This window comes from Lipotes vexillifer, unplaced genomic scaffold (genome assembly GCF_000442215.2).
Source record: "Lipotes vexillifer unplaced genomic scaffold, Lipotes_vexillifer_v1.1 scaffold164, whole genome shotgun sequence".
NCBI classification, from domain to species: domain Eukaryota; kingdom Metazoa; phylum Chordata; class Mammalia; order Artiodactyla; family Lipotidae; genus Lipotes; species Lipotes vexillifer.
The window spans coordinates 353,038-378,748 of NW_006789313.1; the positions used below are offsets into that span (position 1 = coordinate 353,038).

The 25,711-nt window shown below is 38.2% G+C and overlaps 1 protein-coding gene and 1 non-coding gene across 8 annotated transcripts in view; both read left to right on the forward strand.

Annotated features, from left to right (window-relative positions):
• Nucleotides 1-25,711, forward strand: part of MEIS2 (Meis homeobox 2) — a 204,583-nt gene that overhangs the window by 129,107 nt on the left and 49,765 nt on the right. For all 7 annotated transcript variants that reach the window (XM_007462503.1, XM_007462499.1, XM_007462497.1 and 4 more), the window contains exon 9: nucleotides 14,904-14,980. In XM_007462503.1, coding sequence (XP_007462565.1) covers nucleotides 14,904-14,980 — 77 coding nt within the window. The remainder of the gene's footprint in view (nucleotides 1-14,903; nucleotides 14,981-25,711) is intronic.
• TRNAE-UUC (transfer RNA glutamic acid (anticodon UUC)) lies at nucleotides 20,038-20,110 on the forward strand. The gene has a single exon. It is a non-coding gene; the product is annotated as a tRNA-Glu (tRNA).

A 25,711-nucleotide genomic window follows, 5' to 3' on the forward strand; every position in this document is an offset into this window, starting at 1 on the left:
AGGGAAAGACCTTGAGAACTCAAGGCTTAAGTCTTTGCATTTAATTATGCCTGGATCACAGACAAGTGGTAAGTCACTTATGCTTCCTGCATTCCATTCTTTACCTTTACCAAGTGAGATGAGACAATGGATGTGAGCCATGTGCACTTAGAACTTCAGCAGCTAATATTAGAAAAATGCTTTGAAAATGACAGATGGAAAGAACTATAAATGCAATCGCTAATGGATTTATGCACTCTCTCTCTCTTCTTCCAATCTATTTCTACCAGTATTTTCCAAAAAATTTCCCAGGGCTCCACCTGAAGTATGACCTGATGGCACCATAGCACATGTGTTTCCTGAGTTGGTTGAGTGTTTCCCAAATGTATCTACACTTTAAATTCAAATGTTTATCCACTAGGGTTTAAATCATGGAAAGTGTTACTGCCTTAGTGTGACAGCCATATACTTCTGCCTAGACAATTGTTGTAAGTTCTGTGGGGCTTTCTATAGGTTTTTCCCCCTAGATCTTAGTCAATATGGGCCTAGAAATAAATAATTCCTTGTGGATAAAAAAAAAAAGCAGTTCAGATTTTCAGTAGTGTAAATAAATCGACAGAGAGTATGCTTTTAAATCTGTAACATGCAGAAACTTCCCATCCCCTTGCCATTAGCCTCCTCCCAACTAGGTGGTTCTAACTATGAATGTGAGAAGGTAAAAGCCTAAACACTGATATCTCTCCTGCTTCCCTTGTGCACTTGAAATGAGACACTCCATACTTCAGTCTCAGGTCAAGCACTGAAAATTATTCCTTTATTTACTCATTTACCAAATATTTATTGAGCTTGTACTGCTCTCCCAAGCACTCTTCTAGAAGCTGGATATACAGCTGTGAAAAAAACACAAGTGAAAATCCAAGCGCTTGTTAATAAATCCATCAGAATGTTTCATTTGGCATGTCTTGTAAACATCTAAATTTGTCCATTACAAAAAATAGAAGAGCATTAGTCCACTGGGGGTATTAATTGCTTTGCAAGAACATTCATTATCTTATGAAAGAACTCACTTTAGCAAATAGCAAGCTCCTTTAGTAATTCAGCTTACAATATTTATACTTATTATGAACTGTATTCCCAAATGTCCAAGGAGTTAAAGAAAAGGAATGTCTCCAGAGAATGGTTCTAGGTTCTATAACATCTTTAGCATTCCAGTCACTTAAAATAAAAGGGAGAATGTGTTTAGGAGTTTGAAGAAAAGAGAACATAACCAGTCAAATGTGAAAATACCCATCTCAATTTCTAACAGTTCCTTCATTGCTCCAGACCCCTGGCTTGTTAAATTTTTAGCCCAGGACCTGGCATCTGTCCGTCAATGTTTGTAGACTTGTACAACTATCACTATGATAAAAATGTACACAGGTTTATTCATTCCTTCTAATAGTATATTCCCAGGCCCTTTCAAAATGGGCTGGTTAGGTTAGAAAAAAGATGAAAACCTTTAAAGTAGGGGTTTATACATTTCCTTCTGAATTTCCTCCCTTTCTGTAGTTCCTTCACTGTATAAAAATTTTAGATGTTCTAACACCTGTATGGAAAACGTCTTTTCTTTAGTTTCTGCCCAGTTAGAAACTGGTTGTCAGTCTGATTGTTAGATATTGATTGTCAGCTGGGACTATGCAAAGGAGCAGAGTTTGTCAGCCCGCTTTCCTCCAATATCCAGATCAAATCCAAGTCACCATCTCATATGGGGGGTCAGAGTCATGAGTTGATGGTGATTTTTATTGACAGTTTTGAATTCTTTGAGATAATTTTTGACTCCTATTTACCTCTTGCTAAAAACTACTCTGTCTTATCTGGCCTAAGAAACTGTCCTTATTTAGATAAAGCACAGTCAATACTTGCATGGAATGTGCATAGAATAATACCTTGGATTCACTTCATGATTTTCCACTAGAATCTAAAGGCCATTTGTGGTTTATTTCTTGCCATGTGGCAATCCTTAAGTGTTTTGCTAACTCCTTAGAGAACTAAACCCGCTCAGCTTACGTTGTATGAGGGTATGTTTCCAATTACTCCAATAAGAGTATTTAAATTATTTAAATATTTAAATAATGCATATGATTCAGTCAGTTACACCTGAGTATTCAAGGTACCTTCAAACTTCAAACTACCTTATTTCATTCCCTGTGGTCAATTGGTTAACTCACCTTACTCTGAAATATTAATGCTCTTTGTATTATGGCAGAACATGGGTCAAATTTAAATTCATCTGCTAAAGATACAACATACCAAGCAGGTATCAGAAATGTTAGAGGGCTCTGTCCATCATGAAGAAAAGCCACGGGTAATATCCAAACTATTTAACAGGCACCAACAATCAGAATGGATGTTCAACTAATCAGAGCAGATGCTGGCCATAGTGGTCCATACCAGTTGAATTCAGCTGCGTTAAAGGTCTGTTCTTTTAAACTCCAGTTTTTGTGGAGACACCATTGTCAGGGCTTATTATATCCTTGTAAGAAATGTTTTCATGCAAAAAAATAGAATTATTTGTTCTAAGAATGAAAAAATACACTACCAATTTCTAATATACAAATCAGGAGGAATAAGAAGTAGCCATTGTTTTCTGTAAAATCTTATCACTTAATGGATTGGAAAAAATTGGCCAGTAAAATAATTTCAAATATTCATATTTTTAGTATTCCCCCATTATTTCTCTTTCTTTTATCCAAGTTGATAAGCAGATGCAGATACTTTCTGCGAGGTCAGCTTAGCTACCCAAGCTAAGAGGAGCTTTTTCTTAATATTTTCTGATTTGCCGTGCAAATTAGAAAGAAAATAGCCACCTACTAATATTTAAACAAGCTCCTAACATATATTAGCATATATCCTTATTGTTTTGCCATGAAACTTTTAATTTCTGTGTCTGTATTTTCTCTTAGTGCACATATTTTTAACTTATTTGGATTTACTTAAATTAAAGCATAGCGTTTAATTATCATGGTAAAAGGTTAAATACTGTCAAATGATTTGGTATTTCAACATTTAATCACTTTTACCTTGAATGAGTAAATGTCTAGTCAATAGATATTCAGAGTCATAAAGACATATTTTTATGGACATATATTTTTTCATTTTGTTTGCTTATGACATGGATTAGATAGTTTATGATCTTATATACTTAATTACCAGAAGAGACATACTCATAAATGTGTTCAAAATACATTTTGAAGGACTTCTACTTACTGATGAGTTGATTTGCTCTAAATACAAATTAGAAACTCACAAATCGATTTTTTTCCATCCGCTTAGAAACAATCTTTATTTAAAGTATTTGCACGTTCTAAAGCTTAGGTAAAATGGTAACGGGGACACTATATGTACAAAGATAGATAAATGCTGTGGCGGTATCTTGTTCTGTCTCCATCTTGATGTATTAGTTAGCTTTCACTAAACAGGCACTCTAAAAAAGGGAAGGAAAAACAAATTGATAAGATAAAAGTGTGGGGAATTCCAAAATAAATTTTGCTAACTGAACTTTTTTGATGGCTCAGTTAGGAGTGTTCTTATTATGGTACCAATTGGTTGCTTTATTTACTAGTACCACGCATAACTAAGGTAAACACTTGGGTAATATCTTTGGCTTACTTTTTCATAATTTCTGGACAGACATAATGATCTTTCTCCCACAGTTTTAAAAGTCAGATAAATTCCAAAACATTTAGAGAATATGGAGCTATAATTTTTAAAAGTCAAGTATTTTTTTTAGCCCACTTCCCCTTTTTTAGAGTATATCTCTAAGTATAGAGTTGTATCTCATGCTCATTTATATGCAAAAAGAAGCTCTGTATATGTTAGAAAAAGAAGCCAGTTCGGAACCTCTGAACCAATTTCCTAATGCTAGTATTTTACACCTTAGAGTTTTTATCTTGGTGAACTGTAAAATGAAAGAATTAACTCATTAAGGAGTTCTGTTTCATCATAGCCACTCTGATTAAAACCTCCTCTACAATATGGTGCAAGAAATGGTCAGTCACTACTAAAGTTTTCTTTTTAACCACTGCTACGCATCACAAGAGGTCATTAGTTTATAGCTACTTCCTTCTTATTTTTATGACTTTTTAGCTTATCATTAACCCCATTCTCTTATCCTGTACTCTGAGATGAGCAAAGAAGATAATATCCACAACATTTCCACTGCTTACTCTAGAGATAATAACTTTTTGAAAAAGAGATAACCCTGTTTCTTTAAACAACTCCTTCCTCTTTAAATCCATGATAGCTTTCCCTTGTCAAGTTAGACTTTCAGTGCATTGTTAAGGGAATCAGACAAAATTATTTATAGCATGGTCCATGCAGATGAAATTGGACTCAACATACTGGAATTGTTTATTATTTCTTGTAAACTTGTTCAATAATTCTTTAATATTTACCACACAATTTTTTTAGCATCTTTATTGGAGTATAATTGCTTTACAGTGGTGTGTTAATTTCCGCTGTATAACAAAGTGAATCAGCTATGCATATACATATGTCCCCATATCTCCTCCCTCTTGTGTCTCCCTCCCACTCTCCCTATCCCACCCCTCTAGGTGGACACAAAGCACCGATACCCCACAATTTTCTATCCAGACGTTTTTCAGGTTATTAAAGAAATGTAATGGATTAATAGCTAAACTTATTTCCTTCTAATTCAGTCTCTTATGCCACTGTGTCTGGACCTGTTCAGTAGGGTTGTTATGATCATACGACTAGATAAAGTATGTCAATTGTCTGGACATTATATAACTTTAAAGCAACTGCTTAGCCTTTTTGACAAGAAGTAATTAAATGTTAACTAAAAGTCCCATACACTTACTTCTTTTCCACAGCTTCTTAGTGTTACCATCTGAATTTGCCAATTTCCACTTGGTTCTCTACATATATAAAGTTATACTCTTGTTTTAAATAAGAGCTGATTTTCACTATTTCATATTCAGTGCGGGAGAGAGGTTGGTATTATCTGCCTTGTTGAATGTCTCCTTCCTTAAATCTCCCTTCTCATTTAGTATCTAGTTTTCACCTCAACCGACTTCCCTTTCTCTCGTTTCAGAATGGTATTTTTCGGATGCAAACATTTCACTTATTTCCATTCGCAAACTTGATTAATTCAACATGCACTAACTGATACCTTTTGCATGCTAGGCAGTGAACTAGATTCTGGAAGTAAAATATGGATAGCCAGTCCCTACTCTCAAGGAGCAGAGTCCAATAGGCGAGATTGACAAATAAGCAAGTATTTGCAATGCAGTGTGGCAAATGAAGAAATATAGGGTGACATAGGAATATATAGGATATGGATAGTAAGTAACTTACAGGATAAAATCTGGCTACTGGTATCCATAATTCCTAGGTAGAAATGACATGTTCCGTAAGAAATATTCTTTGAGATTATATGAGTGTGAAACTTGTTCTTTCTGGGGAAGTCAGGGACATCTTTTAAAAAGGAGGAGGCCAAAAAAGCTTGGGGCAAGCCACTTTGTTTCAGTCAGCCTTAGTTTTATTAGACATAAAATGAGAAAGTTTGTGTTACATGACTTCTGATGTCCTTTCTAGGTCTAGAACTCTGAGTCTGTAAGTTTTGCTTCTGCAGTACACTGAAAAATCTAAATAGCCTAGACCTGTTATGAAATCTATTTCAACAAATGATCCATAAAATAAATAAGCACAAAGTTCAATTTTTTGGAAAAGTGGTCTGGCTGTAGGACTGAGTAGCCCCATAAAATATTAATTTGGTCATAGTGTGGAAATGTAAAAGGATTGTTAAATGAGTCAAGGCCTTATTTGTGGCCTTTGGCTCATTTGGTAAGATTACCCATTAGCCATGTAGGCAGCGTAACACGCATGGCCAAGCAGCTCATGGGAGCGTCCTAACAAATGTTAAATAAAAATTATCTTTCTCTAGCCTTAGGAATATATTGCTGTTATTTTCAAAATAAGACTGTGCTCAGCTTTAAAATCTCAGGCAATGGGAAAATAATTATATTCATTGCACTTAAAATTCTGACTCCTATCTGCAAATGTGTTTTTCTAATATATTTTTTACGTCTCTTTGGAAGTTTAGAAGTCAAATGAGTGTTGATGGTTTCTGACCGTCTTTTAATTGTATCACTCCTGCCAGTATGAATTCCCTTTGTACCATTGCAGTAGGTATATGTAACATTTCCCTTTGCAGATGCAAAAAGTGTTTCTTCTTAGTCCTAAGACGCTTTTTTCCTTTCAGTCATTAACCTTGGTTTCATGAAAAATTCCTTCTCCATTTTTCTATTTTATCTATATCTTGATAATAATAATTTAACAGCTGTTCTTAAAATCTCTGTATGATAATCCATTAGGCTCATTCAGTATTCCTTCAGCTTATCTACAAAAGAGCGTGGGCTTTTCTCTTTGCTCTTTTTAATGAGGCCTTCCTACCGTGGCTCTAAATATCAACCAAACATGTTAATCTCTTAGGATCTGGCTATTATTAAAATCTCTCAAACATTTTCTGAATTTTAAAGGATGTGATTATTATAATGTAATCTGTTTACTTCCACGTGAACTCAAATGGAAATGAATCTCCTGAAATAGCCACATTTTCTTCCTCCCAAATATACATCTGGCATTAAAAAAAAAACAGGTAATTTAAATCTAGAATCTGGGTTTCCATGACACCAAACATCTGGATGAAAAGTGAAAAATTCAGTAGATGTTTTCAAATATCCAAATATTGTGTCAGTAAAACAGTTAAATGACTGTCTGAATCTCCCCATATTTATCTGGGTTTTTATGCATCATATATGTGGCACTGTCAGTCCTTCCTAATGGAAAACTGTCAATTTCAGAAATAATGTATTCACAAACAAGTATGTACTGAGTACCTATTCTGTAGGAAACGTTCTAAGAAACATTCTAACATTCTGTAGAGCAGCAGTCCCCAACCTTTTTGGCACCAGGGACCGGTTTGGTGGAAGACAGTTTTTCCACTGGGGTGGAAGGGGGCGAGCGGAGGCTGTGGGGTAGTTCAGGCGGTAACGCGAGCAATGGGGGTGATGGTTCAGGCAGTAATGCGAGCCACGGGGAGCGGCAGATGAAGCTTTGCTCGCTTGCTCCCCTCTCACCTCCAGTTGTGCGACCCAGTTCCTAACAGGGTACTGGTCCAGTACCGGTCTGCGGCCCCGGGGGCTGGAGACCCCTGCTGTAGAGGGTTCAAGGTTAAAGGCTTGAACTCTGTCCTCAAATGAATTGCAGTGCAGCGAGGGCTATAACACAAGTACACATATATACATAAAAGATAATGTGGAGTGAATAAAAACACAAGAGAGGAGGAGAGAAGACACTGTGGAATTTTGGAGGAAGGCGACTAGTCCAGGCTAGTGAGGATTTTCTGCTGGGCCCAGTGTTGGACTGACCACGATGGACATGCCAGCATCATGGAAATGGAGGGGAATGTTGTGATCACACATTTGAAATACGCACTCCTTCAGCAGCTGGGAATTTTACTTACATCAAATAATCCTAAATTAGCCAGATGATTGCAACGGTTTTTGTGTCATTTTTCATTATCACAGCCTTGGGTTTCTGGACGGTTTTTTGCGTCTAAGTGTGTTTCTCAGGTATTTTCATGAGCAAATTTATACGCATCCCCCTTAAGAGTTTCAACTTGACACAAAGAAGCATACTGAAATTTACTCTCCGTATGGTCATTATAAAAAGTCTACCTTATACTTTGGGTTTCAAATTAGAAAAAAGATATAAAATTTTCACAGTTCCATATACATTGCGTGCTTAAACCTCTATCTTCCAAGTTAGGTGATTTCTTAATCGATTAGGATCACAACTCTGATCAACTTTTTAAAAAATCCCAAATCCTCAAGATTTTTGCCATGTTTGATCAGAATCTAGATTAAAGCAAAATGGTTTGCCTCTTCTTCCTCCCCCCACCCTGCCTTCCTCCTTTTCCTCACCATCCTTCTCTTTTTAAAAAAATAATAAATGATCATTTTAAGCTGGAGGGGAATATGCAGTAAACTGAGAAAATTTCTGATAATCTAAATTGTGCCATATGTATTAGTCAGCACTAATAAATTGGCTCAAGTAGCTAAAAGGTAAAGGGTGGCTGGATTTAGATAAAGCTGGATCCAAGGGCAGATATGTGCACAGATCTGTTCTTTATAGCTACTTGCTCTGCTTTTGTCTGTGTGGGCTTCATTCTCAATCAGGCTCTCCCCATTTGGTGGCAATAATGGCCATCAACAACTCCAGGCACAAATTCTACTGACTTAGTAACCCCAGTGAAAAGAGAACACCTTTGACTGACAGTCCTACTGACTCCCATTAACCTAACTTGGGTTCCATCTTCAGAGCAGCCAGAATGATTAACTATGTTGATTGGCTAAGCCCCGAGTACATCCCTGAAGTAAAATCAAGGCACTTTTGGGCTTCCCTGGTGGCGCAGTGGTTGAGAGTCCGCCTGCCGATGCAGGGGACACGGGTTCGTGCCCCAGTCCGGGAGGATCCCACATGCTGCGGAGCGGCTGGACCCTGCTCCGCAACGGGAGAGGCCACAACAGTGAGAGGCCCGCGTACTGCAAAAAAAATCAAAGCACTTTTACCAAAAGAAAAGGGAAAAGATACTTCAGTAAAAAACTTTAATGTTAGAAAGGGAAAGTCCTCCACTAAATATCAGTAGAGTGGGTGGTTATCCCAGCCTTACCACTGCCTGTTTCTACGACCTGGAGTGTTAATTAAGCCATTGCGTCTTGGTTTCTTCATCTACGTAAATTAGGTCGCAGAACAGGGTTCTGTTTAAAGACTTTTTTAGCTCTAATATTTTGTGGTTCTGATCTCAAGAACTAGGAGAAGGATAAGATACCCAGAAAATTCAGATTTACAAATAGTAACACAAAGCAGGAGATACATCACGTTTCATGTAGAAGTGCTTCTGGTAGAAACCCGACATTAGCTTGGCAGTGGAAGAGCAAAGGGTTGCAGTTTGCTCCTGCATCCTGAGGTAGTGATTAGAAGCTCAGACAACTTGAGAGGAGAGGGTGTGTGTGTGTGTGTGTGTGTGTGTGTGTGTGTGTGAGAGAGAGAGAGAGAGAGAGGAAGTGAGAGAGTCAGTGAGGCTCAGAATTAACCATCACAAACTTTATTATTATAATCTCCATAGATATTTTATAAACCACGTATAGCTTTGTTAACCTCAATTTACTATTACAGAGACTAAGTCCCAGTCACAGTCTTGTTCAAGGTGGCAAAACTACTGACAAAGCTTGAATGAGACCTTAACGTCTATTTTTTTTCACTCTTTCTACAGATCTTTTTTTTTTTTTTTTTTTTTTTTTTTGGCGGTACGCGGGCCTCTCACTGTTGTGGCCTCTCCCGTTGCGGAGCACAGGCTCCAGACGCGCAGGCTCAGCGGCCATGGCTCACGGGTCCAGCCGCTCTGCGGCATGTGGGATCTTCCCGGACCGGGGCACGAACCTGTGTCCCCTGCAGCGGCAGGCGGACTCTCAACCACTGCACCACCAGGGAAGCCCTCTACAGATCTTTAAAGACACTGAGACAGAGCGGGTGGAGAAATAAAAAAATTTTAAAAACCCAAGGCTTTACTCTCAGAAATTTATCCTTAATAAAGACAAGGTGTGAACATAAGACATGACAATAAAGGGCTAAAAATTATAAATACCAAGTAAATCACTATGTGAATTTTTTTTTTTAATAAATTCATTTATTTTATTTAGTTATTTTTGGCTGCGTTGGGTCTTTGTTGCTGCACTCGGGCTTTCTCTAGCTGCAGCGAGCAGAGACTGCTCTAAGTTGCAGTGTGCGGGCTTCTCATTGAGGTGGCTTCTCTTGTTGTGGAGTACGGGCTCTACGCACGCAGGCTTCAGTAGCTGGGGCTCGCGGGCTCTAGAGTGCAGGCTCAGTAGCTGTGGCGCACGGGCTTAGTTGCTCCGCCGCATGTGGGATCTTCCCGGACCAGGGATCAAACCCGTGTCCCCTGCATTGGCAGGCAGATCCTTAACCACTGCGCCACCAGGGAAGCCCTCACTATGTGAATTTAGTGGAAAGCAAGTATCTTGTTTCCAGTTTTATTTTCACATTTCATTTGCAGTATACATTCTAATCATGGCATCAGAATTTCTGTTTACATGAGAAAAGGTGTTAAATTAATGGCCACTGAAGAAGTTTGATATTCTATGAAAATGCATTGATTTTTTTCAAGGGTTAGGCCTTTAGCACCATCTATTTGTACCAGTTCAATAAGCCTGGTCCCAGAGCAATAAGTGATATTTACCCAATGCAGTTTCATTGTCCATATTAGAGAAATCGCTTAGATCGTTTCATCTACAAGTGGCATCATCAAACTCAAGGTCACCTGAATTAACTCTATAAAATAAGTCGTATCTTAGGGGTGGATTGAGGAAAAGGAAGTGGTGATCATGATGACCAAGTTCCAAGTATTTGCTGAAACTAAGAACCTGCCCAACAAGTTACTTGATCATTTGTCTCAAAGGCTATATTACATCATTACAGAAGAAATTTGACAAATTGCACATTATTCCTTCAAGAGCTCATCTAGTAGACTTTTTTTTTTTTTTTTTTTTTGGTGTATGCAGGACTCTCACTGCTGTGGCCTCTCCCGTGAGTCGAACTCATAGGGTAGGAAAGTAACCTTAAGGACTAATTCTCAAGGTGTCCTGCTTTTAAAAATATCCAGTGCAAAAGTCACCATAACAGAAGAGAATATCTAATTGTATAAAAAGTTAAATTGCTATGTTTTTTAAAAAAATACGGAGTATATAAATTAATTATAATTATAATAAATTAATATTACTTTAAGATTAATATTGGATTAAAAAAATTGTTTGCGTCAGTAAACATGCAGACAACATAGGAGTATATAAACAGAAAGTAAAAGCCTGCACACCATGCCCTACACAACATGAATTGTACAGAGCATGGGGTGTGTGTGTTTTTCCAGATGTTTTCCTTGCATGACAAGCATAGATATGTGTGCATTTAATTAATTTATTTATTTAACTATTTATCTATTTTACAAAAATTGGTAATACACGTTGTTCTACAGTTTACTTTTTTCATGCAACAATATGTGGGGGAAACCTTTTCATGAGAATCTCCCATTTTATTTATCTATGATCCATTTGACAGATAGATAGGTTGTTTCCAATTTTTTAGCCTTGCAGAAACTACCTTTTTCATTTACTGGGTACTTCTAATTCATGAGATGATTAGAAATATCACTTGAAGTATTCTAAAGCATCAGTATAAATCCTTTCAACGTGCAATAAAGATTATGATAAATTGGTTCCAGTTTGGACAAAAATGGAGAGGGATTAACCACAAAAGAAAATTATCATTAAGTGATTTCACCTAAAAACTGTTTCACTGATACATTCTAAGAATACTGTAGATCTGTTTGCATGTACTTGATAAACCAGTTTAACCCCAAAGGGATGAGGAAAAAAAAAAAAAAAAAGAGTCTAAGGTCAGTATCTGGAATACAGGTAATATCTCACTTTGGAATGAGTCTTTAGAAAAAAGGCAATTAAAAAAATATTTTCTGTCTATGTTGAGTCATGAGCCATACGTGTCTTACTAACTTTTTGAACAGTTGTCAGTTGATATTCAAAGTAAGAGGATATTTGTGATTCACCCCTCTTCAACAGTGGCTTTCAGTTATTTGGGGATGTGAAAAACTTTGACCTGTGCTGGTTCTTTCTTGATGAAGGGAATCATCATCATCGCTATTATGTTACTATGTGTGTTCTTATGAGTAAGTTGAGCCCCCTCTGAGCTGCTGGACCAGGGTGGGTTGGCCCCCATCAGTGAACAGACTAAACTATAGCCTCAGTCCAAGAGTATAGAAACTGACAACAAATGATTGCTTGCGGTCTACTTCCAGTTTTCAAGTGCAAACATACCAAAGTTTATTTTAAATTTGAGCCAGTCAGACATTTAGCGATATACATCAAAGAAGAAGTGAAGGCTTCCCATGTTTATTATTTCATATGATGTCTGTTCTAATAAAGGAGAATGCCTACGATACATCATGTAGTAGAAATTCTCTAGTTCCACAGTTTGGCCTTAAATATATACATATATTTGTAAATTAATCCAAAACACATTGCCATGGTTCCAATTCCTCTGAAAGCTGATTGTTTTCCATTCCTTTTTTAATTTTAGAAATACAGTGGCCGACTGCCAGAACACTCTCAGATAAACAGTCCACTCCCTGTATAAAAGGGGCATAGAATCATGAATGTTCAAAAACCACAGAACGTTATTTAAATAAGTGAAAGTTATTATGGTCTTCCCTATTAATTAAAAAAAAAAAAAAAAGCCATCTGTGCAAGGTGAATTTTGGTAAGGTCCCAATTATTTTAATGATTGTGGATGGAATTTGCAACTGCTTTCATAGTGAAAGTACAGTTCAGGGATTCCCAAGATAAAATGCACTGTTTATGTAATTTTGTGGTCATTTGACTTAATTTCTAATAAAACACTGGGAAGAATTCCTGTTACTCAGTCTGAATGTACAGTCCTGCTTGAAGGAATTGACTCTACACAAACTTCCCCTTTCTAGTTTTCTACTAGCTTAACATCCTAAACCTTTATTTCCTCTAAACCTTCTCTACGTGTGTGTGTATATGGTTGTATGTGTCTCTGCCTGTCTCCCTCACACACACACATACACACACACACACCACAACCCACATTTTGTCAGAACTGTCTTGGGCAAATGCATCATAATAGTGAACAAGACTGAGCACACCAAAAAAAAAAAAAAAAAAAACCACTGCATGAAGAAACAGCATACTAGATGACATTACCAATGCAGATCTATACATCCTTGTGATGAGTCTTTATTTTCATTTTCATTTTTGTTATTTGAAGAATTGATTTCCATTGGGCAAATAACCTAGAAACCTAGGCTTTCAACGTCTTAGAGGAATAAAAAGTCAAAGGGTGCTCCTCCCTTGAATTTTTCAGGAAAATACCACAACAAGAAGGATTTGGGGATCTTTTTGGTCATTTTCCCTCCAACCAGTGTTTTCAGTCAATTAAAATTTGTACCCAAGGCCTTTTCCAGTTTGAAGCCACCCCAGCATCTGTGATAAGCAATCCTTCTTGTTTGTGCAGTCATTCATTATCTCCATTACCAAAAGGAGAATAGAGGACAATTACATTGTTTGGACGAATCAGAGTGTTAGGAGGAGTATTTGTCATGGTGGCAGAGTGCAGCACCTGACAGGCAACGATTGATGGCCAGGAATGAGTGTGAGTGGCCAAAGCAGCCTCATAGGATGCAAATTACTGACTGTGGATTCCAATTTATCCTGTTCATTTTTCTTGCCCATGCTGAAGACCATTAGTGGTTTTTGAAGCAGTGAAGGGGTCATTACTAATGTGGGTAGGCTCGAAGCAGGAGGGGGAAGGAGGGGAAAAGCCTTCTGTAATTACACAGCTTTCAGGAACAGGCTGGAGGCCCTAGCCAAAAAAATGTCAACACCTCGCAATCAGAAAAATTTATTTTCATTTTATGCTTAACCCATATTAACTCAACATTATCATCTTTCTTTGTTAACATTTGCAGAATATTAAAAGCCTGGCTTCTATATTAATACCAATCTAGTTAACCCCTTTTGCAATACAGGGGGTTTTGTTTAACCTAATGGCATTTGGGTTTGCTAATAAGTAATTGCACACGTTTTGGATAATGTATGCTATTATAGAAGATGAAATACCTGAAGAATAAAATCTTAGATGATTGAAAAACATTCACTCTCTCAAACACTGGAATGATTAGAAAGCTCTGAATGGAATACTTTGTTATTCCTAATGTCAGCCTTTAATAACGTTGATGGGAAATATCTATTACTAAAGGCTTTCTAGTTTAGGAACGACTTTGACATGCTGTATGAAAGTTTACTTTTCTGTTTAAGAAAACCAGTGAATTTAGAGCAGAGACCTATTTAACAGACATGTTTTATAATTATGTACATGCCAGTACAGTGTCTCAAAGTAAATGTACAGTTCTACAGTAGCAATCTTTGATTTCAGAATGAGAGAGGAAAGTGGTTTGCTGATGGGAGGATGGTTTGTTATAAATGTCGGTGAGTTGTGATGGGAAGTAAAGAATTAAAAAACACCGAAACCTATGGCTTCATTCTCTTATTGCCACACTTTAGGGTAAAATGTAAAATTTCTGTATTGCACATAATTGATTCCTTGTGATGGGTGGTCACTTTGTGCGACCCTCTTAACCCAGAGCAGCAACCAGTAAAAATGAAAGAATCTTCCACTGTCCCTTAAAGGAGTCAACATAAACAACTGTCAGTAAACTCTGCTGTAACTGAAGTGGTAGCCATGGCTTCCAAGAATAGTTGTGATTATGGACGATCTTACTTTCCAAACTGACTATCAATAATCTTAGATTAACTAGGAAATAATGATTATATTGAGCCATCTCACAAAGATAATATAGGAGAAGGGCTGCACAGAGGTTTTCCAAGAAGTAAAGTAAAATGGGCCCGCAAGTAGTTCCCTTAGTGTAACTGAAGTGATTGTAGCCAACCAAATTTCTGACCCATCGCCAAAGTGCTGTGCATCCCTGACTGATTGAAGAAACTGAATACCTGTAATGCTGCCATGCTTTGTGCTGCTGGCCTCCACAGTGTGGCAGGAACGGGGCTGCACAAGCAGGTTTTTGGATTCTTGTCTCTGCCCACATTTTTCCCCACACATGATTAAAAAGCTGTGATTAGGAAAATCAAGCCATAGACTAAAGAAATCACAAACGGTGGTTTCATTCTTAGACGTAAGTGACTCTTTCTTAACTTCTGATACATCTTTCAAAACATTTGTTTTTTCATTAGCATCCGTACCCTTCCGAAGAGCAGAAGAAACAGTTAGCTCAAGACACAGGACTTACAATTCTCCAAGTAAACAACTGGTGAGTGACCCCAAAATCAATGTCTTTCTCCCGTGGCTAAAGTAAGATTTCTCAATCATTGTCTTCTTTTTTTGTTTCTGAAACTAATGAAATTGAGGAGGATAACTTCTGTGTTTCTACCTTGACGTGTGAACGTAGTGCACAGGGAGAGGAAGAGGTAACTAGGTAAATGGTTTTGGTAAGACGTACCCCTGTTCTCTTTCTCTCTGCCTCTTTCTTTTCTTTTCTCCTCTCTCGCTCTTCCTCTCTGCCTCACTTTCCCCATTTCTGATGCTTTAAAATTCTCGAGTTGAACAGAGCGAATTCAGTTCAGGTCATTCCCGTTGAAAATAGTCACTCTGGGTATTTTGGTGCAGTCCTCACGTGGAGTTATCAGTTCTCGGAAGGTTTCTTTAATCTAGGTTTTCTAGGCTGATGAAGATGCAGGCTCTTTAGCATCTCCTAGGAGAATTTTATTTACCCTAATTTTTTTTTTGAACACAGGGTTAAAAAAAAAATAAAAGATTTCCCCATTTTTAGCTTTGCCATTTGGCCGATTACTCCCGTGGAGGTGCATGGGCCATCACTCTTTGTATGTGGCTTAGAGGGTAACTGAGGGAAAGGAGGGGCAGAGGATTAAATAAAATGATCACAGTGGCCAAGAAATGATATAGGAATTACTTATCAAAATACTGGCCCAGGTTTTATCAGCAGCTTAATTTTGTTCGGTACATTCTTGAGGTGATGTTCAGATTAATTGAACTGACAGTTCTCTTTCAAAATTCAGGGAAAGTATTTGCACGGATTTCAGGCCTTATACAAACTTAATTACATGGAACTCCATTTTATCATTCTAATTCCATGTAGCAGAGGTTGTATTTACAAATGAGAAGTCTCTGCCTTTATTCACAGCTTTCCTTAATATATTTATCAAAGCAGGTTCATTTACAAAGTGCTCTATCTGTGGGATACAGGCAGGCAGACATTAACAAAGCTTTTAGGTTTATCAGGCTCGCTGCCTGATGAGCTACCCGAGGGTCAATTGATTTTGTGGTTCTGTGATTCATTTTTTTCCCATTTTTCTAGGATCACAATGAGAGACATGCTTGGAGAATTAGCCAGTTTGTCTGCCTTATCTGTCAGGCAATTTTTTTTTTTCCCAGGGAAGTCAAGCTACTTAAATTGGCCACAGGAACTGCCGTTATCTGACTTTAATGCACCCTATAGTGTGGATAGCATTTCAATTACACCAGTAACCAAAGCTTAGCTGCAGCCCTTTTCATGCCTAGTGCTGTACAGAAAGTGATGTGCCTACCTACAGAAGCAGAAAATTGAGTTGCCTTGCTTCTGTCAGGGTGATTAATGCAGAAATAAACTGCTAACCTGAAAAGAAAGGCAGAAAGAAAGGATAGACAATACAGACTTGAATTCACTTTAATTTTCTTCTAAAGATTGGAACTATGTACATTTAAAGATACCCTTTAGACCAAAAACTTGGAATGAAGGCTGTAATCTCCAGACAGGGATGTGTATGTGATTATACGTTGATATGAACCTCATAGAATAGATACACACATGTCAACGTATATATATTCTCATTTATGTTCCTAGCACAAGCTATCAGTAGTCTAAAACAATAAAGTAAATATATTCTTTGTTGATGGTAGAAGACTTATTTGCCCTGCATGTTATTTTATATCATACTGATTGTCAAACCGAGCTCCGTTATATAGAGGGGTCCTTGATGCAGTGAATGTTGCTTTAAAATCATAATTTTTATAAATTTGCGGCAAGTTGAGGGTGGTTGTGATGGGAGTCTTGGGAAAAATGAAATATTTCTACATTGATATTTGACTTTGACCTTTGATCTTTGCTCTTTTTGAAAGTGCTGTTCCCTGTCATCCACTACCTGTACTTTTTTTTTTTTTTTTTGCGGTACACGGGCCTCTCACTGTTGTGGCCTCTCCCGCTGCGGAGCACAGGCTCCGGACGCGCAGGCTCAGTAGTTGTGTCTCACGGGCTCAGCCGCTCCGCGGCATGTGGGATCTTCCCGGACTGAGGCACGAACCCATGTCCCCTGCATCAGCAGGCGGACTCTCAACCACTGCGCCACCAGGGAAGCCCTACCTGTACTTTTTGATGTAGTCATTACACTTGAAGAATGAAGATGCTACAGTTGTATCTAAAGATGAGCGTTTCTCACAATTAGACACCTGCTTGGAACTTGGAGCAAGCACCCTTATTTTCTGAATTCCATTGAGCCCCAGGGCATGGAGGAGTGATAGCTTCGGTTTCTTGTTTCTCTATTATTTGAGCCGTGTTTGCCGCAGGATGCCAAGGGTTAGGATGTGACAATCTATCACACCGCATACTTTCCATAATATGGCATCAATGTTGACACCTACGTCTTTACAAAATAATTCCATCTCCCTAATTTTCACAGTTCCTTCTGAAAAACCCTCTAATCCTGCCCTTAGGTCCAATTCTTAGTTAACAGCTACCGTAACTTTGATAATAAGGTGTGACTCATGAGGATAACACAGAAAATACTTTTAAAAGACTACCAGGAATTTCACACAGGGACTGAATTTTGGTGGATTTCGAAAAGAAATTTAAAAGAGAATACCAGCTACTGTGCAGTATATTCTGAAACTGACCGATGTCTTGATGATATCATCTTCAAAACAGAGAAAGCTATCCAGACTAATTTCAAAAGGCTTCATAATCACTGTTCTTAAGTGCCAAGTGATAACTAAAAGAGATGAGAAGAGTAGGCTATAAACTATTTCTCCAGGCCCTGAGAGCTCTCAGCAAAAAAAAAAAAAAAAAAAAAAAAAAAAGCAGGGATCAGAGAGCAGTTCCTAAACCTCATTTAGTCAGCTCTGCTAGGAAATGATACCCGCTTCTCTGATTGAGGCCAGGACTTTAGACTTGTGTGCTGTGATGTCCGTACTCAAAGAATTAGAATAGTATAGAAAGCATCCACATCAGAAAATCATGGAAGACTTGCTGTTTCAGTTCTGCTTCTCACTTACCTCTTAAAATAGAAAGGCCAAGCAAGGTCAGGGTAGTTAAGTATTGCTGTAAAATAACCTCTGTAGTAATAAGCAATGGAACATGGCTTCACGCACTTGATGAGAGCAATAAGCAATAAAAACAGACCTGTTAAGATCAGTCAGTAATTTCAGAACAAATAAGCAAAAAGGAAGTTTAGGAGATAATTCAGGGAATTAAAGATTGTTTTATCTTTGCAGCCAGTGTTAGAAATAATCTTAATGGGCTTTTCCCATGTATTTACAGTAGGGAGTGTGCAAAAAGTGATGATACCACCAAATCAAAATGTGATTTCAGGAAAAGAGTGGACTCTATGACACTAAGTCATTTTTTCCTACAATTAGCCCTCAGAAGTCCATAAATAATCAATAACCTAATTAAGACTTAAAAAAAAAAAATGATGGTAACCAGATCTTCAGTGTATGCACTTCGCTGACAAAGGTAATCACAAGTAGTGAGACTGGCTTTCTAGGCTGTTCAGTTGGGGGAGAGTCACATCAGCTGTGAAATCATCAAAGTGTGTGCATTAGGAGAGAAGAAAAGCAAGGAAATGAATATCCTCACCCTGAATAACCTCCTCACCATGGAGAAGCAAACATGGTGTACTTTGACTGAATATTGATTAAATCTTGGAGGGTAATATAGCGTGGTAGGTGAGCACTTACGCTCCGGAACCAGACCCTGGGAGGCTAAAAATCCTGGTTCCACCATTCGTCAGATGTTTGACCTTCAGCAAATTACTTAACCCTTTTAAGCCTTCCTTTCCTCATCTGTAAAATGGGGACAATAGTCATTTATATCTTATATAGTTGTAACATTTCAGAGAAATACTGCATGCTAAGTACTCAGCGTAGTGCTGACACGCACCATAGATGCTGTCTGTTGTTAAAATAGTTAAAAGTACATAATTGTAAAAATGAGAGAGAATTATGATGATTTCGTACAATGATATCAATGAAAACATCATTAAATCGCTTACAAACTGGAATGGAGATTTCTTTCAGGAGGAAATAGACCTATATTTAAGGGGCGATAAAATTTGAAAGCAGACAACTCACTGTGCATAGCTTCTATATTAAACAAAGCTAGACTTTTGTAGTTTCTTGGGTGATCCTTTTTTTTTTGTAGTTCTTTGATGCCAGGGAGGTAAGATTAGGGAACCCTAGGAGGTAAGTGGCTTCAAATAGCTGTGAAGGTTAGACTTTTGAAGGAAAGTCTTGGGTATTAATGTCTGGTATTTCCTCAGGAGGCGTGCTTACATGCATTCATTGGCAAAAGATTTTTTTGAAAATTATTTTTTTTAATGAGGAAATTCTTGCTTGAATAATTTGTTGGGTTGCATTCATACATCTTTGACAATAGTAATCATTGAAATATAGTAAAGTCAACTTTGACGATTAAAACTCTTTAAGCTAAAAATACTATGAGAAAAATCATAACATTTCCATGTTCTCATGTAACTTTCCTCAATGCTATATAAGAATTATAATATTAACTTTTAAGTTCCTATTTACAGGTTTAATTTTAAAAGGAAGAAATACTGTACTTTTAAAAACTCATGTCACTGTCGTAACTGTATCCTTATCTATATACTAACAAGCAAAGTCCACAGGGTGACTTACTGACAGAAAACAGGTATACTAGGAATAAAGGACTTAACTTTCTTGATAGGAGGCTGTCTCCAGGGCCCGCGTAAAAATGCATGAAACTGAAATTTCGAAGAACTTTCCACTTGAAGGTAGCTCAGAGAGTTCCTTTGTGTAATAGATTTCAGTGTCCTTGTACGGCCTCTCAAACTGAAGATATAAAATATCTTCGTCCTGCTTGCCCCACCTTTCCATCAATGGTCTTGAAACAATCTTTCTTGCTACAACAGCTTTTAATAATCAGACATCCACTTTGTGGAACTTCCTCATGGGAAGCGACAGTTTTGTTTTACCTATTTCAATTTGACCACGTGGACACATTTTTCTAGACTAGATAAGAGCTGGCTCAATGCAGACTGAGAACTGTGCCGGGGAAATTCCCTGGCGGTCCAGTGGTTAGGACTCTGCGCTTTCACTGCAGGGGACCCAGGTTCGATCCCTGGTCGGGGAACTAAGGTATCAGCAATGCCAAAAGAAAAAAAAAAAGAAAAACAACCTGTGCCGGAAAAGTTATCTTGGGAATCAGTTTTTCCCTTTAGGAAGGCTCATTAACTACCCGGGTGACTTGGTTTTCTTACGTGCGATATGGAAAGATGAGGAGACAGAAGAATTTGTGTGTGCAAACATATAAGAGTACTCTGAAAATAAAAGGCAGTTTTGTTAGAAGACGTTCCCAGCCTTGATTAAAATATGGACAGGAACAGATAGCCTCGGGAAAGCAATCATTTTCCTCAGGAATCCATCAGTCCAGAGAGATGTGGGTGCCCAGATGCTTTTCTTTGCCGCTTACACTTAAAAGGGCAATAATAGTGTTCTAGGTGGGTTTGAAGACAGGGTCAATGTCAGACCCTCTGTCAGTGAATCCCCAAGCCCAATTCGAAGCCTAATTAAATGAGTAGGAGGCTGGGTTAGTGGTAAAAGAGGTTGCACTTCTTTACAGCAAAGACAAGTCATTTTCAAAGGTATGTATGTTGTCACTCCCCGGCAAGGAGAGCAGACACCAGGAAATACGTTGTAATATTAGGACATCACGAGTAAGCTGGGAATTGAGGAAAATAATTTTGTAGCAAACATATGGAACGATTGGCCAGTGGTGCAGGAAATCTAAATGAGGCACAGAGACAGCTGGACACTTTTATCTCAAGAGAAAAAGGATTGAAGGAGAGAGTGGTAGACCAGGGAGGTGGAGTTGAGATAAACCTAAGGGAATGAGCTGGCTGGACCAAACAGCCTCTCTCTGCTCAGCAGTTTCCACCACAGCCATTTGTTAAACACAGAGCTGCCGTCTTCGCTGATTATTTCCAAGTAACATCTATGTTTCTGAATAAAAATCCGTTTGAATCTCAAGTCAGATTTGCCAGGTGCTAGATTCATTGTCAGCATTTAATGTGCTGAAACTGCCGATGCTGAGGAAAGGAAGGCAAAAAGGAGTGCTTTTGCACTCCACGTTGGTGAGCTTGAGGTGAAATGCTTCTCTTTCACATGGCATCCTATGCCAGAGAAATCAGTGGCCAGGGAAGGAGGCAGAGATGCCAGAGATGCAATGCCAAAAAACCTCATGAGGTCTTTTGCTAAAACCAGAGCGTTTTCTTCCCGACAGTCGCTCCTGGGGTGAAAGAGCTGAGTTTGTGTCAGCAGTAGGGTTTCCAGTCTCTTTCCAGCTTCCACTCACTCTGTCTCCACGGTCGTATTATCATTCCTTGGGAACCTGCAGTTGTTTCTGAGAGGAAAACCAAAGGGAGTTGGTAAGAGAGATTAAAAGACGGGAAAAGAAAAATACACGTGATTAATGTTTTAACCAGAGGGATTGCCCGGAAATTTAAATGGATTTCATTTTGCTCTGCCTACAGCAAATGGAACTGGAGGTGACCAGGGCATCAACCCGTAGCATGCCAATTTTGAATTAGAGAGACTATTACAGTATTCGCCTGTGTTACTTTCTGTAGCAGATTCCTGACATTCCCACACTGATCTGAAAATTGAAGACATCTATTGTACCTAGGCAGCTGTGCCTCCGATCCATTGCCATGTCACACCAGCATTTCTAGACACCTTCTATCTTGCAGAGATGGGAGTACCATTTCCAGAAATTGAGATTCCGTCCAAATTTGGGCAAGCGGCTCAGGCTCAGCAAGAGCCTTTTAAAAGTGGTAAACAAAAGGAGTGGAGGGGGAAATAAAGGAAGGGGATGCCAGCGAGGGGACTCAAAGGGGAGGTTTGCTGCAATCCTTTACATTCAATTATACCAGCTCCTTTGTGCTTTTCCCTTTTGCTCTGCAAAGAAAGAATGAAATATGGTTTTCATAGCAAGCTGGCAGCATTATCTCAGGATGCATATTTCTTTGCTGGGTTGGAATGCCAATAAGGGGAGAAAAAGAGTTCCTCGTTTAGAGGAAAGTACAGTGCTACAGAGAAAACACAAAACAACAAAAAAGGAATGCAACAAGTTTCTGAAACGGTTCCAAAAAATGCCCCTTAAAAGAAAATACTTAAATGGGAACTTTTTTGAAGATAAAATTTCTCATGCTGAACCTTACCGGTTTTCAAAAGTCTCTAAATATGGGGGGGGGGGGGAATTTCAGCCAAAAATGTAGACTATTTTTGATATTTGAAGGTTTTTAGAATTAACCCCCTCTCTTTCATTGATAAAGACAATAAACTCCACAGACAAGTCCTGGGTTAGGCACAAGGCTCTACCTACTTGTATACTTCATTATAGCAGCATTTGGAAGAGAGACAAAAGTTTTTCAAATAAGTCCTTTATCCATCTCAGTTGGCATGATTGACATGGTTTCTCAGAGTGACACAGAAATAAAAGTCTATATTTCAGTGAGTTGCATGTTTTTAAAGTAGGATGATATTGACTTGCTATGTACTTATTTTTAAGTAGGAAAAAATGAAGACAATTCATTGAAAATGTTACAGAATTATAGCTGCTGATTCAGTAAATGTTCCTAACCCCAGTCACAGATCAACAAAGCTGTATTAAAAAAATTAATAGAAAGGAATCTTCCCCATTAGCCTCTAACTTGTTTCTAGAATGCAGAAAATAGAAAGGGGCTTGTAAATGCAAAGTTGAAACAGAACCTTCAAATTAGAAGCTATTAAAAAGAAGGTAAAAAGATAGATCAGAATATACCAATACCAAGTTGTTTACTTTCCCTAAATTTTTTTACCTTTAAAAATGAGAGTCTTGGTGGCTATGACTTTGTTCTGAGTTCTCAGTCCTTTTTACCACGTTGCTGCCATTTCCAGTAAATTTTTTTCCTCGTTGCTTCCATTACCCACAGGCTAGAGTGTTTTTTAAATGTATTTTAAAAACTCACTCTCAGAGAAATAGTAGTTTATGAATCATCTTTAGGCCATGTCCTAATTCACTTCACTCATTCATTTATGCATTCATTCACCGGAGAGCAGCCTGCCAAAAATTACTTAGTTGAGAATTTGCTGCGTTAATGAGTAAATGTAGGTCCCATTAACCTCTTGATCTGGAGCCTAAAAGACTTGTTTTGTTGTTGCTACTGTTGTTTTCATTGTGTTGGATTTTTCAAATATTGGAGAACGAGCATCGGCTAGGTGACATCTCCCAGTGCTTATCCCAGAAATTCTATCCAATTCATGACTTTCAGAACTATTTCCTCTATTCTCTAGAAACAAGGAAAATTATTTTTTATCTGCAAAATTGTTAGCACTCTGGGTAGGAAAATACATACAGTTTTTCTTTTTTTAAATTTTGCTTTCTTCACGTCTTTTTCCTGCTTCGTTGTTTTATTGTAATCATAATAGAAAACCTCGTTTCTGGGTTTTTTGTTTGCATGTCTTTTGTGCAGGAATCAGAATCATTATTGCTGACTGATCATTCAAGATAGATTTGCACTAACTCCCTGTCCTGGTCAGAATTGTTAATTCTGCACTCAGGTTGGAACACATCAGAGTTCTTTCTCTTTTTCCCTTGCAAGGTAAACATTGAGAGATATGAGATTTCCCGTCTGTCTCTAGATACAGCTTATCTTTTAGATAAGTCCCTGTGAGCTGAGGTTTCAGGCTGTTGTAATGTTGACCTCTTGAGTTCCAAACTTCCTTAAAGACTTTAGATAAACAAAAACTTTAGCAGTGATTACTAAGGGAGTGGTGGGGCAGTGGATTAATCCCCAAAGATCTGGGTTCAAATCTACCTCAAAGACCCACAAGTGAAAAATCTCATCAATGATCTTGGCTTAATGGTTTCAGCTCAATTCTTGAGGAAGGACCCGGTCATTCTTGACTAAGCCTATACCATTAGAAGGATGGCCAGAGGATTCCTTTTGTCATTATTGATTGATCTATCAATCAAAATTGATAGATCTCCTTCACAGAGATGGTCACAGATATTAGCATACTTTCACCCGGCTGATAATTTTGGTAATTTCAAGGTTAAACTGTCAGGTATTTTAAACCTAGATTTTAAATATCATTTCACTTAAAAATTATGAAACACATGGGAGCTTTCTTTGTCTCTGCACTATGTTTTCTAAAATTCAGAAAAGTACCCTCTTCCAAAGAGGGGACTCTGATTCCAGTAGTCTGATGGGTGAGAATACTCAAAGTAAAGTATGCAGTGAAAGGCATAAGGATTTCATTTGGGCAGAGGGGTCTTTTTGTATTTTAATTGTGGATCTGATTCTCACTGTTTTGTTTTTGCAGTTGAAAGGATACATAGGTGTTTTTGAGTGCCCATGAGCAAATTTCTTCTTCATAAAGCTGTGTAGAAAGTAGCACAGTGGAATTTGGTCACAGCTGGTTGATTTCCTGTGTTACCTGAAGCCAAGTTCCATAGGGTAAACTCCAAATACCTTCTTAGCTATGAGTTACTAAATACTGATGGTCTTGGACCTGTGTGACTCAGTGTGGCTCTTTGCTTTACGAAATATGCAGGTTTCCTGTTATCCTACAATGTTCCCATGGATTCAGTGTTTTGTGCTTGTGTTTGGTGGCCTCGGCTGGTATAGAAGAATGTTAAAGAGAAAAGTAGAAAACCCCTGTGGAATAGAATAGTAAAAGTCATCCGGATTCCCTTTCCTTGTAACTTTTTCAGAGTGAAATTGCTAAAGCAATGTCAGTAAACAGGAAACAAGGGAAGTGTAAAATAATTAGCACCAAAGAGAACATTAATAGGTTACTTATTAAAATACATAGACAGATTATATGACCCTATCGGGTCCAGGGACCAGAGATCACATGACTCAGTGTGCCTTTTCTGAGGTGAGCACCCCAGTGTACTTTATCAGCTTCTTGGCTTCTGACATTAAATAAGCTTCAGGTATGATTTACCGAGGAGCCTTTTGACAGGAGCGAGAAACTGAAATCTCCTAGTCCTTGCTGAGCCTCAGCTCTGTTTTCATTACCTTCTCCAAGCATTACGTTTAGTCAACCGAGTTATGTGTAGTTCTGGGAGAATCTCTCCTGCTTCCAGAAGCCATTGTTCCACTCATAATAAAATTATGCTATCAGTTTGCCACAAGAGAAATACTGAAGTTCACTAAATTATTGCCATGTGTTTTGCACTAAAGACAAAGTGATACCAATTAAAAAAACAACCACCCCTGGATTCTATTTTTTAATGGTGTGCAGGAAAGAGCGAGGCTGGCTCACAAGGGGGGGGTCATGTCTCCCTTCTACACATTACAAATTTCATTTGCCTTAATTAGAAAATGGCGCTTGTGGCGAATGAGCAGGGGGGTTAAGTGGGGAAAGAAGAAAGAATGAAACCCGAGCTGAGCCCTAAATAATATGTCAGAAAATGACAACTTGCCTCCCACAAGACTCTTTCATTTGAAAGATTTGCTAGGTTACATTAGGCCCAGATAGATTTTTCTAGAAATGGGGCCATAACCCACAGACGAAAAAATGCCCCAGTTTCAAAGCTCTGCAGATAAGTCAAATCCATACTTTGGTTCCATCATAGTAATGAGTACTCTCTCATTTAAGGTAACATTTTCAGGATGCTGTGTCCCTGGGGATTCGAGTATTAGTTATGATGTAACAGTGTCACGTTTTTAGAATATCAGCAGGA